Genomic DNA, 16,653 nt, shown 5'->3' on the forward strand with positions numbered 1-16,653 from the left:
AAGGATATTTGCACTCTTACATTCTGTGTGAATCTAATGGATGCTGCCTTTTGACAAATGAGGTGGGATATCGATGTGAAAGGACCAGCGATGGGACACTGAAAAGAGAATAGACGCAACCTTGACAGGTAACAATAGCTGGATAAAGTAATGATGATGGTGGAATGTTATACATCAAAGGGTGAGGTAGTTAGTCCTCAGATAGTGTCTATTTATTGCTCCAAAACTAGTGGAAGTGTATACAATTCAGTCATCTGTAACAATTTAATGCTGTAATACATTTGATTTCCATAAAAGTAGTATCCAGCAAGGATTTTGCTTTCAGTCATGTTTGAACAAATGGAAGGGCAGATGTGTTTAATTTATTTGCTTTTATCAGGAGTAAGAGTACATTTGCTTTACTGTCTTGTCTCGTGACCCGTCTAAGAGGTGTAAGAGAATATGCTTTTCTGAACTCAGCTACGGAGGTTTGTGTTTCAGTGATGTTACTTGACTCTTGATCTAGGCCAGAGAAGTTGTTTGGTTGATGATTAAACAACACAAAGGAACCCTATTATATATTGCACAATAACATAAACTGACCTTTTGTATAATCATACTGTATCTGCAGTAATGTTCTTGACAAATCAGATGTAACGTACCAAGGATGACATGAATCTATCTAGTCTATTTACAGAAAATGTTATGACAAGTTACTTACTCAGATTGGGTGAGGTGCTGTACCAGGCCATATCCATAACACACTATCTAACCATGACCTTTACCTTTGTAGATTTGTGACCTCACAGTGTAAAGATGTATGGGAATCCGGGCCCATTCTCCTATCAGCCGAGGTAAATTATCACTATCGCTGGGTGGTTCCCTCTTTAGTGTGGAAATCAAAATTGGCTGACGTGAACATTGTATTTAACACTGTTGCTTTAACGAAAAGACAGCTCTCAAATAAGCTCTCACTATCAATCAATCAATCAATCAATCAATCAAAGCTTTATTTGTATAGCGCATTTCATACCCAGAGGCAACACAATGCGCTTTACAGAGAACAACGGAGGTGGGCATACGACCCACCCCTACATATTCCAGAGGGAAGCAAAAAAACAGTATCACCTAGGGGCCAGATAAGTGAGCTGTAAAAATTCTTCCCTGACCCCTCTCAACAAGGCGATCGAGCAAGCTCCTGGAGTATGTTTGTCTACCGGCTAAGAACATTTATAAGGCGATAAATAACATTAAATTACATTTTCAGAGTAAGAGAGGCTAAAAACATCATAGGAGAGACATGGCAAACACTGGTGTATGTCTGTGTGTGCATGAATGTGCCTGGGCCCAGATAGAGGCAGGGGTTGGGGTAGGGAGGGGGTAGGAAAAGGATACGGACCCGGGTTAGGGTGAGGGGAAGGAGGGACTAGGTCCAGGCCTAAAGCCAGAAGTGGACTGGTGTATGTCTGTGTGTACGTGTGTGTGTTAACTAATTGCTACGACATCCACAGCAGACACAGGGGTATCTATCGGACTCAGGGTGGTCTGCTGGTGACAGTGGGGCATCCACTGGACCTGGTTAGAAGATAGGAGGGAGAGAGAGAGAGGCAATTTTCAGAGCAAGAAAGGCTAAGAGCATCATGGGAGAGGTATGGCAAACACTGGTGTGTGTCTGTGTGTGCGTGAGTGTGCCTGGGTACAGATAGAGGCAGGGGTTGGGGTAGGAAATACATGAAATACACGAAATACACTTTGACAATATAACTCATAGGGGCTTGTAAACAGGTCATGTAAATGTGTATCCAGGTTGAGGAGTTGACTTGTGTCTGTGTTTCAGAGGCTTACCTCGAGAGGACCCACCCTCACAGAGGCCCAACTTGTCCAGACCCAATGGCAAATCTATATACAGTGAGTTCACCTCAATCTAAAATCACCTCAATCTCATCTCCCTCTGGACTGTGCTGCTCAGTGTAGATCATATTGCTGGGGCAATAACCACGGTCTTCTATGTCATTTTTCAGTGCAGAGGAAGGAGTATGCAGAGTCCATGAACAAACAACCAGACAACTTTCATTACAGAGTGGAGGTAAGAGCAACCATGGAGTCTCTGTTAGGCTGTTAGGTTGTGACTTATGTATCGTGACTTATGTATTGTCTGTGAGCGTAAAGATGTGACTCTTCCATCAAAACTAGCAGCGCCAAACGCTCGTTGCTCTAACTGAAGGGTCTCAGCAGTCTTCACACTGTGTCTCCCTGTCTCCCCAGCACCTGTTCACGTGTGACATAGACGGTCAAGACGTGAGGAACCTGAATGACTGCGTGGCCAGGTTGAAGCGGCTGGATGCCAAGAGCAAACTGTGGGGCCAGGAGATGATCCTGGAGGCCCAGGAGGGCTTCCTCCTACTCATTGACATTGAGACCAAGGTAGGGCAGATTGAACTCACTCAGATTGAACTCACAGTAAACTGCCACCAATGTTCACATTGATGCCTGTCCAAGAAGAACAGTAGCGTTATTCAGTCAGACATTAACCATCTTTCTCTCTCTCTCTCTCTCTTTGCGATCGTGCAGGCAGAATTGGAGTCACTTCCTCTGGGTTGCATCCTAGAGGTTCATGCTGTGTTGGATTGCTGTGCCTACAACTCCCTACTGACAGTGACTGTGGAACAGCGCAACAGAGGCATCCAGGTCTTCATGTTCCAGTGTGAGGAGGTTGGGGTGGGTCACATTTCACTAAAAATCACATGATTAATTGCTTTAAAAATCACATTGCTTAGAGGCAAGAGCTTCAAACAGAGGGTAAATTTCACAAGCTAAAGGGAGGATGGTGTTGGATAGTGTGTCATGATCAATTTCAACAGGGTGTAGTTTTGTCGTTCCCACAGGCAGACCACATTAAGGCTGACCTAGACAGAGCAATCCGGCACAAAGGGGCCGACATCGCACCACGCAGAGAACAAAATGACATCAGGTACAATATCACACCTGTGATGAAGTGTCCTCACCCTGGGTTAAAATGGCCCCCAAAAAAGTTTCCACAGCTCAGCTAACATTACATGACATACGATCCATTATTCCTGTGTCACTCAGGCCCAGCCTGAGGAACATCATTGGACAACATGCTCCTGGAGGTTCCCGGCAGCCTGCGCCGCTTCCTCCTCCCACGATGCCCCCAGAGAGATCCCAACCTCCGCCAGATCACCCTGCCCCGCAGTGGAACGACAGGGATAATGGTGAGGTCATCACTACACTACTTTTGGAGAGGGAGAACCAGTCAAACCAGTATTAGTCACTCCTCTACTTTACTGGGGGAGAAGCCACTGTCACGTAACACGTGATGACATTAATAACAGACACCCACACACCTGCTCACACAGGTACACAATCATCTATCAGCTATCACGCTACACACTGATGTATTAAACCTTTTGGAAACTAAAAATGACACAACCTACAGTATACCTCCATGAACAATATCGATTTTTAAAACATCCATATTATACCGGTATGTTTTTCTTCAAGCGTCCTATCTGTGTGTGTGTATCCAGGGAGTGTGCCCCCACCTTCTATGTACGCCCCCCCCCAGGATGAGCCCGTCTACAGGGGGGAGTCAGAGTACGCGCCAGAGGAACCTCAGTACACCGATACAGAGAGGAGCGTGGTCAGTGCTGCTGCTAGTCACCATGAACAAAACATTTTGAGATGTTTTCCTTGTTTGCTTGGTTTCAATCAATATTGTGCCTTTACACTAGGGGTGTAACAATATATCGTGCCACAATATATCGCGATACAGAAACGTCACAATACGTATCGTCAAGGTGAAAACAATATCGTGATATGTTTATTGTATATCAGTGAACGCTGGCTACACAACGCTGGTAACAAACACGTCTTTTGTCTAGGCCTATCCATGATATTACAACAGTTAAGCTCTAAATTCACAAAGTGTAGTGGAGTAGAGATGTGGAGAAATGCACTAATGGTGTGAACAGCAGCGCTACTGCAACGCTTCACACCTGCCCTTAGTGTATCGTATCGTATTGTTATCGTCAACCCAATATCGTGTATCGTATCTTATCCTGAGATTAGTGTATCGTTACACCCCTACTTTACACCCACTGTCATGCAGTTGACTTGGTGGGCGGGGGGTGGATAGTGGTGGGGGGTGGAGCTCACCTAGGGCTCCAAATGTTCTAGGACCGGCACTGAATACCACTAAAGTATGGGAGTAGCATCATTGTATTAGCATGTAGTTTGAATTATATTATAATATACTAATATACTATATACTATAATATATTATATTAAGGTGACATTTGTAACAGCCCGTTCTCCACTCATGTAACAAGATGTTAGGCCAACATATATATTAAAATATATATGCATAGTAATTATGTAAATATCCTGTAAAACATGACATGCTTATTATAGAAAGTATAGCCTTAAAACACAGACAAAAGACAAAGACTTCCTGTATTGTGGAGTGTGACCTATGTGACGGTTCTTTGTTGATTTTTTGCAGGAAATCTTGAACCATGTTCTCAATGATGTGGAGCTCTTCCTGGGGCAAGTAGCAGTTGCTGCTGCAAATGATGGACAGAGAAAGAAGAAGAAAAGGAGCAAGAAGAAAGACTCAGAGAAAAATGGTAATTTGAGTTGTCTCTCTTAACATCAGCAAGTAGTTCAGTTAATCAAAAATAATAATAATTAGTGACAGGACTGAAACACATTGCTGACATTTATCCATAGAATGAATAACAATCCATTGATACTTTGCCCTTTCCTGCAGATGGGAATTTGCCGTCTCTACAGGAAATGGTATCTTGTCTGCAGAAAATAAAGTATGGCTTCAATCTTCTGGTACGTTCACCTTACCCCTGATCCGGCCTGATACTGTACCTGAAAATTAGGTCATGCGTTTCTTTAAAGAGGTTTAAATGGGATTAACACACTACATGTAGGTCAAATGTACCATAAACAAGTGCATTATTGCAACAGTAGCAAGAATGTAATATATCAGAGCTGAGCTGAATCACATGAATGTACTGTAACAGGGATTGTGTTCAAATTCAGTGTGGTATTGGTCTCAACGTTTTTGCACATTTAATAAAAAAAACTAAACAAGGAACACATACAAAAAATACATCACCATGGTTAAAAAAAAAAAATTGAGGACATAAACAATACGGTCAGAGGCTCATTTCCAATATGTTCTTTAGGGTAAACTGGACGGGGAGCTCAGCAATCCAAGTGCACCTGACTTTGTCCACATCTTGTTTTCTGGACTAGGCATGGTGAGTGTCTTTATGTATTACATACTGTAGATAACTGACAGTCTCTGGCACACCTAAATCAAATCTCAGTGACTGAGATTTAATTAAATATGTTTGGTTACATGACCTTCCTCAGGTATAAGGTTTCCTCAAAGTGTCAGTATAACAACACTGTTAACTTCCCCTTTAACCTAAATTATGATTTATGAGCTTCTTTTGAATCGAGGCATGAATCACCTCTGTCTTCACTACTGAAATGTCAAACATGCTGTACTACTAGAGAGGTCTCTCTCAGTTCAAACACTTCCAACAGTGTATGGCTACAGTGGTCAATACAGTTCATCCACTTATATTCTCAGATTTGCCCATCTATTTCAATTCACTTTTCTTTGTTTTCCCGTTGTAGGTGGTGTCTCACTACCCCCCGGACATACCCCCCACCATCTTCAGCCCCCTGCTGACGGAGACAGCCATCGCCTTGCTCAACCAGGAGGTCAGTCCAGAGGAGGACCAGCTCTGGAGGTCTCTGGGAGACTGCTGGAACTTCCCCAGGTAAGCTGCACTGACTACCCCACAACATCTCACTGATTACCCCCTATTCCCAGTTTTAGTGGTCCCAATCGGCCCTGACCTCCACCCAGTACTGACCTTTAACACTCACTGTAGACCTAAACAATCAGAAGGGCTTCCAATAGTGAATGGGTTTCTTGAACAGGCCACACACTGATGAGGACCCTGTGGACGAAACACAGGTGGTATAATTAATAGTCACAGCAAATGGAGAGAGAAATATGCAACCTTTCCCCGTAAATGTATAGATTAAGCCCATTAGACATTAGTTTTATATCTGTAGTGTTCCTAATTGAATCTATCATCTGACTAGGAGTAATTTGAGTTCAGTTCAGTTCGGTCAATTTCTTTATCACAAAAGCACCAGAGTGTAGGGTAAATTCTACAACCTCTGGGTTGACATTAGATGACAGAGAAACACTTGATGACCTGTATTATTTTGAATACCTTAATCTTCTACTCCAGGTCCCGATGGCCGGACAGTGACATGATCCCGCCCTACATCCCAGAGTTCTCTGATGGTTGGCAGCTGCCCACGCCAAGCCAGCCAATCAGCAGAAGCAACAGTCAGCGCTACCCGCCCCACTCACAGGACAGGCAGCTCAGCAGGAGTAACAGCCAACATATGAGAGGAGACGTGATGCAAAAACCAGAGGTACAACTGGGACAGAGCAGTATACTACAGTACATCCCTCAGAAGTACCTAATCACACACGTTCTTTTAACCTATAGACCCAAAAATGAAGGTACTTACTTTAATATGGGACAGTAACCAGTAATAATAAAATTAGACCAGGAAAGCAAACTAGGGATACCTTTACCTCAAGCTATTGTATTTTCTCATTGTTATATTGTCATTACATCTGCAGCCTGTGATGAACCATCCATGGGGCCCCCCACCACCAACACGGTATGTTGCAGCAATAATAAACATCCATCTGTGACACTGTTGTCAGTGTACTGGGGGCCATTTGAATGGCTATCACACACTGTGTTTGTCTCCTGTCTCCATCACAGCCACAGTGAACCGCCTCTCTTCATGCGCGTTATTTACGACTTCATGGCGAGGAACAGCCAGGAACTGAGTGTCATGAAAGGCGATGTGGTCCAGGTGGGTCCACCATCGCATAGACAGCAACCTCACTATCTGAGACACCAGGACCCAGTGGTTAGCTCTGAGTAGCTCACAGATTGATTAAAACGTGTACATTGAAAAAGGCTGAATGAACCAAACAGAGCCAACAAGCGGATTTGGTAGAGGGGTACATAGTATCAGTACATCTGCAATGGCGTTTGCCATTTTGTAAGTATGTGTGTTTGTGTTTACAGGTGGTGGACAAGTCCAAGCAGTGGTGGCGAGTTCGTAATATCCGCGAGGAGGAGGGCCATGTGCCGCAGAATGTTCTGGAGCCTCTAGACGGGAGAGAGCCACGGCAGGAACCCCAGGTGGAGAGGAGAACCCGAACTGAACCCTTTTTAGAACCTGTCCTAGACCTTGTTATGATTTTGTGTTCTCACAATAACACCCTCCCCCCTCTCCAGTGTTCAGCAAAGATGGAGGTAGTAGTAATAGTAGTAGTACGCCTACTGTTGTTTAGCTGAGACGGGTATTGTAGGGCTATGATGAGCGGTGTATGAAGTCATACTTAAAGATGCACTATAATGGACAAAGGTATTGGAACACACTACTTAATCATTGAGTTCAGGTGTTTCATTCAGTCCCATTGGCACGGGTGTATAAAATCAAGCACCCAGCCATGCACTCTGCCTCTACAAACATTTTTGAAAGAATGTGTCGTTTAAAAGAGCTTACTGAATTCCGGCGTGGTACTGTAATAGGATGCCACCATTGCAACAAACCAGTTTGTGAAATGTCTTCCCTCCTAGATATTCCACGATCAACTGTAAGTGGTATTATTGCAAAGTGGAAGCGTTTAGGAACTACAGTTGCTCAGCCACAAAGTGGCAGATCACGTAAAGTTACGGAGTGGGGTTGCCGAGTGCTGAGGCACATAGTGTGTAAAAATCTCCAACGCTCTGCTGACTCAATAACTGCAGAGTTCAAACCTCCTCTGGCGTTAACATCAGCACAAAAACTATGTGCCGGGTGTCGGATGGAGTGATGTAAAGCATGCTGCCACTGGACTCTGGAGCAGTGGAAATGTGTTCTGTGGAATGATGAATCACGCTTCTCTATCTGGCAGTCTGATGGACGAGTCTGGGTTTGGCGAATGCCAGGAGAATGTTACCTGCCTGCATTGTGCCAACTGTAAAGTTTGGTGGAGGAGGAATAATGGTCTGGGGTAGTTTTTCTGGGGATGACCTAGGCCCCTTAGTTCCAGTGAAGGGAAATGTTACTGCTTCAGCTTACCAAGACATTTTGGACAATTCTATGCTTCCAACTTTGTGGGAACAGTTTGGGGATGGCCTTTTTCTGTTCCAGCACGACTATGCCCCAGTGCACAAAGCAAGGTCCATAAAGGCATGGTTGGGTGAGGTTGGGGAGGAAGAACTTGACTGACCCGCACAGAGCCCTGACCTCAAACCCATCGAACACCTTTGGGATGAACTAGAACGGAGATTGTGAGCTACAGTAGGCCCTCTCGTCCAACATCGGTGTCTGACCTCCCAAATGCTCTTCTGGAGAATGGGCAAAAACAGACACACTCCAAAATCTTGTAGAAAGCCTTCCCAGAAGAGTGGAAGCTGTTATAGCTGCAAAGGGGGGACCAACTCCATACTAATGCCTATGAATTTAGAATGGGATGTCATAAAAGCTTCTGTAGGTATAATGTGTAAGTGGCCCAATACTTTTGTCCATAGTGTATGTAGACAAGGCACCTACTGAAATGAGTCTGAGGGACATTAGTACTGTATTTATCCGTGGGGGGTTTCACAAAGTGTATGTCTCACTACCTTAGGATATGTTCTCACCACCACCCCTCAACATGATGTCCAGACCTGCAGATGTGAAAGCTTGGCTCGAGTTCAAGGGCTTCTCCAAACTGTAAGACAAAAGACACACAAGTCAAATCTATATTATATTCCTACCGATGGCTAGTTTGAGCTAGTCCATAAAGCTGTACGGTGTCTAACCCCCGCCATTCTTGTGGTCAGAACGGTACGCAGCCTGGGAGTGCTGAATGGGAATCTGTTGCTGGGGATGACAAAGGATGAGATGAGGACGGTATGTCCAGAGGAGGGGGGCAGGGTCTTCTTCCAGCTCCAGGGTATCCGGTCTGCCATCGCGGTAAGTGACTGCTCACACACACATATCAGCATTCTGCATGTCTTAGAAAGACACTAAGGCTGTTTCCCTCTCATCTCCTGCAGCTTGCCAGTGAAACTGGGCATGGTCCTTATAATGGTCGCTAGACTGGAGACGGGCAAAGACTCGACCCAGATGAAGCAAATGTGCCGAGACTCAAATGAGACCAAGACCAAGTTGAAAACAAAACTCAGACCAACCGTTCTGGAGAATCAGAACTTATTTAAACTTTCTATAATTCATATTTAGTTAAGTGTTATAATAATGTTATTATAGAATAATGTTGAAGTGGTGACATGCGTTGAAGGGGTGATATCAGTGAAGAGATCCTTTATAGAACCTCCCCTGAATGTATGTAGTTTGTGTTATTCTCTCCAATCAGTATTTAGCTGCCACTGTACAGTTTCAGTAATTGTCAATATTCTTCCTGACACCCACTTGACATATCAACTGCCTACCGATGTATCCATGTTAATTGTGTTACCACAAATGGAAATGTTATATAATCATTACTTTTCTTGTACTGTGTTGATTATTTTGTTCATATTCTGACATTATCCTCACAATCACCTACATTCTACTACTGGGTACATGAAGATGTAGCAGCTTTTGTTACATTAAGAAACAATCTGCTCAACTTGTTTCTTCAGCTAAAAATAAAACAAACTGCCATTTCAATTTCAACAGTTTACTATTTATAAAAATCAAAACTTACAAAAATCAAAACAATGGTTTACAACTCTACTTAATATTACACTTCTCAAAACCTTTCAAAAGGTAAATGTGAAATAAATTGATCATAAAGAAAATGTCATGATTATAATGTTAATAATTTCTGTGCAGTACATTTGATCCCAGATTCAGTTACTTTTCTTTTCTCCCCAACACCGTTACACTTCCACTAATGGATTTCGAATGGTATAAAGTACCTGCCAAATAATATAAGTGCGATACACAGTACCTAATAACCCCCAACTGGCTACATCACATTCTAGATCTTACAATCATATGCACCCTCCCTTTGTATAAACTAACAAATGATTCAATGCTGATCCACTTAACATTAACAAAGTTAACTAATTAACAGTGCTAAAACAATAGGGCTGTAGGGCCACCTCTTTCTTAATCTTTACTCTTTCTTGTGTCCCCACTTGGCCATCTTGTTATTGACAGGAGTCTTCATGAATCTGCTTGATTTCATGTAGGAAGCGATCCTGTCCAAACCCTGTTGGACAACACAAAACATGAAAAACAAGCATAGTAGTCATGATGAGTTCCAACAAAGTGATCACAAACAGGTTTATTGCCAAGTAGGTTTTCACATACAAGGAATTTGCTTTGGTCTGATCGTGCATAACATTAAACATACAGAATAGGCCAGTGCAAAATACAATAACATAAGTGACAAATACAGTACAATATACAATAATGTACAGAAGAATACAATACATACACAGATAGACACAGATATGATGTCTTTCAAAAATGTGTGTAAATGGGAAGATTTTGAAGTCGTTATTCTATTTAAATGTATGCAGAAGGTGGGAGAGACCCTAACCTCAAAACGGTCCAGGAGATCCTTGAGGTTCTTGAAGTCATCCAGGCACTTGGGGTCAAACATTCTGTGTTGGTCCAGCAGCTCATACATTAAGAAATCCACAAATGTGATCTGAATGAGGGGGACAGATCACGTCTCAAAATGATTCATTCAGACATGGAAACTGAATTTAGATTTTGCAACATTGGTCACACTTTACAATAAGGGTCACAAAAAACATTAGTTAACTGTTAACTGTAGTGATCCCGACCACCAGTCAGGAACGAGGTGTCAGGGAAGATTTTTTACAGCTCACTTATCTGGCCCCCGGGTGATTACTGTTTTTTTGCTTCCCTCTCCTCTGGAATATGTAGAGAGTGGGTCGTATGCCCACCTCCCTTGTTCTCTGTAAAGCGCATTGTGTTGCCTCTGGGTATGAAATGCGCTATACAAATAAAGCTTTGATTGATTGATTGATTGAGGTGGACTGTCAAGTGCACCAAAGGCTGGCACATTAGGCCCAAGAGTCAGACATGAGAGACGAGAGGCCTACGGTGGCAGATCCGGAAGATAGTCATGAATATTATAAGTGGATCCCTCTAAAAAACAGATGGATGGATGAATAATGAATGGTCCACACACACATGGAACTGACAAGGGCCCGGCTAGCTCTGGTGATAAGGAACCCTCCCCCCTCTCTAGCCAGGGTCTGGCGCTTATCAGAAGGAACAAAGGGATAGTGTTGGACGAACTGCCTGAACTTTCCTGTATGAGGTTGCGAATAATAGATGTTAAAAGGAGAAGGTGTAATCCAGCAAGTAACACTGTTTAGAGTGAATATTATTTATTGGAAATGTAATCACTTAAAGTAGAAGTAGACTTTTATAAGTCATGTATCTGTTCTTAGTCAAGATCAACTATGTAACCTTGTATATGTGTGAGACAGTAATAACAATGTAACGATTAGAGAATGTATCCATGTATCAACTGTTTGAGTATATAGGTAATGCTTAAAGTAGGATATTTAATAAGATGTTAATTAGACATTTATTCTGTGATGTCCTGCTTTGGGTGAGAGAGATAAGATGTTGAATGCAGGGATCATTAATCTGCCAAGGAGGAGAGAAGGACTGTGTTCATCCTAAGAGATGTGACGTCAACACCCTGCCCTCCTGGAAGGGGGTTCAAGAAACAGCTCGCGAGGAGGGAGAGACACTACTTCTTTCCATCAATAGAGGAATGGAGTAAGTCACACTTCCTTTTTCCATTGAGGAATGGAGGAAGTCAGACTTTTCTTTCCACCAACAGAGGCGTGGAAGAAGTCAAAGGCTGGAGACCAGGGAGCTATTCTCTTTCATGTTTTTCTTTTGTAACCTGTATTTTTCATGTAACTGGATTGTCTGTATAACTTGTGTATAACACCAAATTTTATATAAAGCTTTTTACCCTTGCATCAGATATTTTCTCCTCGCCTTTATTGGTTTGGTGAGTACTGATATATCTTGCTTGAGTTATTGAATTGATGATTGAGATTTAGCTTAAAGGTCTTACAGCAGGGCGATTAGGCCCGTCCGCCCAGGTCGACTAAAGAGGGTCTAACCTGGGCCTTTCCTCCGGAGAGGGAGGTTGAAGAGGAATGCGTGTGTGTGAGTTAATACTGAGGAGTTGACCTTTGAGCTGTGAGCACGAACAGAGGTCTAAATCAAGTTAGAGAGAGCGCATTGGAGCACACACACATTTGGGAGAGAGAATTGGGAGATGCATTTTAAGAGAAGCTGTGACTGTTCGACTCATGTGATGGTAGTTTAAGCAAGAACATATTAGATTCATGAGCCACGGATAACAATAAAACCTGGTGGTGAGGTTCTATAAGCCGTGGTAGGGACTTCACATAATAAGCCATCACCTTGAGGTCAATAGGTCAGTAGTCTACTCTTCAACATTAACTAATGCTTATTTAGGATTAGGTTAGGTTACTAATGTTAATTAATACCTTAGTTAAGGTTAGGGTTAGGGTTAGGTGAGTTAACCTTAGTTAACATAAATAACATTAGTAAATGGTTAATAGAGACATTAGTTAACTGTTACTTAATGCTTAATAATGCATTAACTAATGTTTATTAATGTACCCTTATTGTAAAGTGTTACCACAACATTGTCCCAACATCCATACCTTGTCACCAGCAAACCACTTCCTGTCTCCCAAGAAGGTAGAGAACTGCCTCAGCGTGTCTGGCAGCCTGTCCATGTACCCTGGCTTCATCTTGTCCTGAGGTGAGGAACCAAGGATTTATTCTAATAAATATTTTCTGTTATGATCCCTTTAAAAAGCATCTGTGAGCTACTCACGAAGTCAGTGTAGCACAGCATCACAAAGCCATTGCGGAAGTCCATCGATTGGTTCTCCAAGATGTCCACTTGAATCTTCTCATCCTCAGTCTCTCCACCTACACTCAGAGGCCAGCACAGATATATATACAGTAAACTTCCAGTCGCTAATATTCAGGGGCAAAACTCGCTACTCCAAGTTATGAGATACACTTACAGAGGTTGTGCTTGCGTGCGATGTATCTCATGATGGCATTGCTCTGGACAATCTTCCTGTTTCCATCCTCCAGATAGGGCAACTTGGGTAAAATAAAATAAAAGTTGGTTTTGGTGCAAAATGTACCAAGGGGGGGGGGGGGACTTTAGGTTGGCCGGTGTCACGCTGTGAGTGAGTGAGTGAGTGAGTGAGTGAGTGAGTGAGTGAGTGAGTGAGTGAGTGAGTCTCTCCGTCCCCCCATAGTACCAGAACCCACCACAAAATGGGCGCCTTTCCAATGCATTTTTCCATTGACAAGTACATTTAGATTTTTACATCAAAAACTATGCTTGGTGTCTCAGTATAGTCTCAGACAAGTTTACTAGGGAAACCATGTACTTTCTACATCCGCAGGGAGTAGAGCTTAGGACTTTTGACCATACAGGTGCATGGACTTCAACTAGTGAATGTTGCGTCCAAGGGTCATGCCTCTCGATTCCAGATGCTATATAAAATCACACATTATGCTGTCTTTCTTTGGTTCATTATAAACAAACAAAGCCAGAAAATTGAAGGGAATTCTATATGGCCATAGTGTGATCTCTGTATAAAACGCCTAATGGAAAGCAGGGGGGTCGATACCACAAGGGAACATGCATAATGGGTGGGGGACAACATGTTTACATGTGTACAGTTTATTTATAAACTGTAGGCGGCTACTTACATTTGGGAAGTCCATTCCAAGTTTCGGTTTTTCATCAAACCAACAGCTTTTGTCATAATTTGGGGCTGTGTGAGAAGAGTATACGAGTTCCAACAATAAATGAAGACATTCTTCTATAATCCCCCATGTGCGCTTCACACTTTCCACTCTAAAATTGTATTTTGCGCATTAATAGTGTACATATCATGAAAGAGAAATAAACATACTCTTGGCAGTATTTACTCTTAAACCTTAGCCTACATGACTCCCTTCCATAAGCAGGTCAATAAATTACCTTCACCACATCTGTAGAACTTGTCCTCATATGAAGTGCCAGTGTACTCCAAGAGAAAGCGGATAGGCTGAGCAAGCTGTTCAAAGATAATAAACGAGTGTAAATTATTTGAGTGGGGGGTCATTCTTTAAACTGGGTGAAGCCATCCCCATGAATGAATTGAACAATGAATGAGAACACGTGTTCTAATTAGCCTACATAACATTTTTACTTGGTAAAGCCAGAGCTGGAAGCAATTCAAAAAGCATATCGAAATATTGACTAGCATTTACATTCGCAATAAATCTTCAAACATTAATTTTCTACAGAGAAATTTCACTCAGTATTGGTTCACCGCAAGTAGCCTAATTAGCCTACGATTCTGCTGCTGCTAACAGAACATTTCTTACCCCACGAATGTCCCAATATGCCAATTTCATTGCCATTTCGTATCGTTTAACGAGCTGTGAGGCTCAAGCAGCAAAAATGTGCACGCTATGTCAAGAAAAGACTAGATAAAGATGTAGGCTGTGCAGGCTATGTGAACACAGCTAGTCATGTGTGGGAGTGGCTATATCTCCCTAACCTTACGTCACCTCTCATCCAGTTATTTATTTTAGCAGGTGGTTCGGCAATTGGATACGGGCTGCATCCACAGCTGTGTTCGAAATTGTTCCCTCGTTCACTCACTTCCTATTCCCTATGCAATGTTCCCACATATAGTGAACTACATAGGGAACGATTAAAATGTTTTCGGATACTACACGGAACGTCATTGTGTCAGATATTACTACTGCACATTTACCAAGCCCCCAGGATTCGAAATCTAAAGTGAAGCCCTATTGAACCGCGCCATCTTGGCAAATTTGTAGTCATTTGACTATTTCCGGTGACTTATGTACATGCGCAGTTGAGCTTTTCTGTCCGACGCGCGTCCACGAAAAAGTTCACCTTTATGTGAAATGTAGACGCACGTTCTCGGCTCTCCCCGCTTTGATTTAGCAATGAAAACCGGCTTGCATATTAAACTGTTTTTGTCAAATATATCCATTGGAGAAATTATTTTTTCATCCAGGCATCTTAGTTTTAACAGGTTAAATATAACTGAACATGTTTTGTTTGCTAGTAGATGGTATTCATTCCGTTCGCGATAACGTTATTGCAGCCAGGCTAAATTCCTCCAGGGAGCCAGTGACCGGCGAGTTGAAGAGCTTCACTCCCCGCCAGCAGGAGCTTTGGCCGCTGCTACCGCATCTCGGATAACCCGCTGAGTTCCTGGCTGCTATTTCACATTTGCCCTTGATCAATCCCAATACCGATCCATGGTAATAATGAATCAATCGTTCAGATCGGCAGTGCTGCATGCATGTTACAACATCATTGTTAGCTTTATTAACATAACCATAGCCTACATTTATCTCTCTAACGTTAGGCTATCCATCTTACACCAGTCGGCCATTCGATAGCTAGAAGCGGTCAACGCCAACGTTGACTGAAAACACCCAAACTCAGTGTATCGTTTCATCTTTATGCCTACACATCAACTCCTTTCCATTGTATGTGAATAAATTACTGTTATTCTAAAAATATCCCATTTCTGTCCATTCCTGGAAAAGGCTAATAATTGCTATCAAATGATCACTCCAGTTTATCACCGTATCCCACTACCATTTCAACTATGCACAAGAGGTTGTCTTGTGGTCATTTTCATTAAAAAATGATTAGCCTGATTAGTTTGTTGTATGTATTAAGCCCTTTTTGAGCGGTGTGCTTTGACTACTCTCCTTTTTTGTGGTCATTTTCATTAACACATTTGATTAAACATCCGCACTGGCCTATGAACGGCTAAAGATTCCCCAGGCAGAACTGGTTGATGCTGCTAGGGAAAGGGATGTCTGGGGCTCCCTGCTGGAACTGCTGCCTCCGCGACCCGACCCCGGATAAGCGGATGACGATGGATGGTATTAAAAGACTTTAGCCGGGACCCCGTTGATGTTAGAATTAATAGGCTACCTTTATTTGTGGTACTTGAACTTGTGTCTGCGTTTCTGTCTTGCCATCATGGATGTATTGTTCATAGGCTATGTTTATCGGATGAGATGCAGTTGTCCGGGCAGGTCAGCTAATGTGATTTACGAATGGAAATACATGCTTGGGAATATTTAGACATTTCAAACTTCCTCTGTTAAGGTGGTGCTGGGGACAGCGCAGACGGCCTGCATGGCAGTAAATTATCAAAAATTAGGCAAAATCTATCTATGAAAATAACCTCAGATTGAAACATATTTTGTGGTGAATAAGGCGATATAGGCTTAATGTGTATTTATACGGAGATAAGATTCGATTGATCAAGGGCGAATGTGAAATAGCAGCCACGAACTCAGCGGGTTATCCGAGATGCGGTAGCAGCGGCCAAAGCTCCTGCTGGCGGGGAGTGAAGCTCTTCAACTCGCCGGTCACTGGCTCCCTGGAGGAATTTAGCCTGGCTGCAATAACGTTATCGCGAACGGAATGAATACCATCTA

The 16,653-nt window shown here is 42.7% G+C and overlaps 2 protein-coding genes across 5 annotated transcripts; one reads left to right on the forward strand and one right to left on the reverse strand.

The window, feature by feature from the left end:
* Window positions 1-33: 33 nt before the first annotated feature.
* Window positions 34-9,755, forward strand: eps8l3b (EPS8 signaling adaptor L3b). Of its 4 annotated transcripts, none has more exons than XM_084436311.1 (20): window positions 34-128; window positions 773-833; window positions 1,817-1,887; window positions 2,001-2,065; window positions 2,245-2,403; window positions 2,551-2,697; window positions 2,865-2,950; window positions 3,070-3,212; window positions 3,528-3,640; window positions 4,502-4,625; window positions 4,769-4,839; window positions 5,199-5,273; window positions 5,659-5,804; window positions 6,288-6,477; window positions 6,692-6,732; window positions 6,840-6,933; window positions 7,152-7,268; window positions 8,744-8,829; window positions 8,940-9,072; window positions 9,156-9,755. In XM_084436311.1, the coding sequence occupies exons 2-20, from the start codon at window positions 796-798 to the stop codon at window positions 9,195-9,197; spliced, it is 1,941 nt and encodes a 646-aa protein (XP_084292437.1). In that variant the 5' UTR covers window positions 34-128; window positions 773-795; the 3' UTR covers window positions 9,198-9,755. The 4 variants fall into 4 exon arrangements, with proteins under 4 accessions (XP_084292437.1, XP_084292439.1, XP_084292438.1 ...); XM_084436313.1 differs by having other exon boundaries at window positions 2,006-2,065; XM_084436312.1 differs by lacking the exon at window positions 34-128 and having other exon boundaries at window positions 539-833.
* Window positions 9,756-10,029: 274 nt separating this feature from the next.
* LOC311329849 (glutathione S-transferase Mu 1-like) lies at window positions 10,030-14,574 on the reverse strand (the record flags this gene model as incomplete). Its single annotated transcript, XM_084461785.1, has 8 exons — window positions 10,030-10,315; window positions 10,649-10,759; window positions 12,801-12,896; window positions 12,977-13,074; window positions 13,173-13,254; window positions 13,876-13,940; window positions 14,150-14,225; window positions 14,539-14,574. 8 exons carry the CDS (start codon window positions 14,572-14,574, stop codon window positions 10,220-10,222), a joined length of 660 nt encoding a protein of 219 aa, XP_084317911.1. The 3' UTR covers window positions 10,030-10,219.
* Between the last annotated feature and the right edge of the window lie 2,079 nt (window positions 14,575-16,653).

This window comes from Borostomias antarcticus (genome assembly GCF_949987555.1).
Source record: "Borostomias antarcticus genome assembly, chromosome: 3".
Classification (NCBI taxonomy): Eukaryota; Metazoa; Chordata; class Actinopteri; order Stomiiformes; family Stomiidae; genus Borostomias; species Borostomias antarcticus.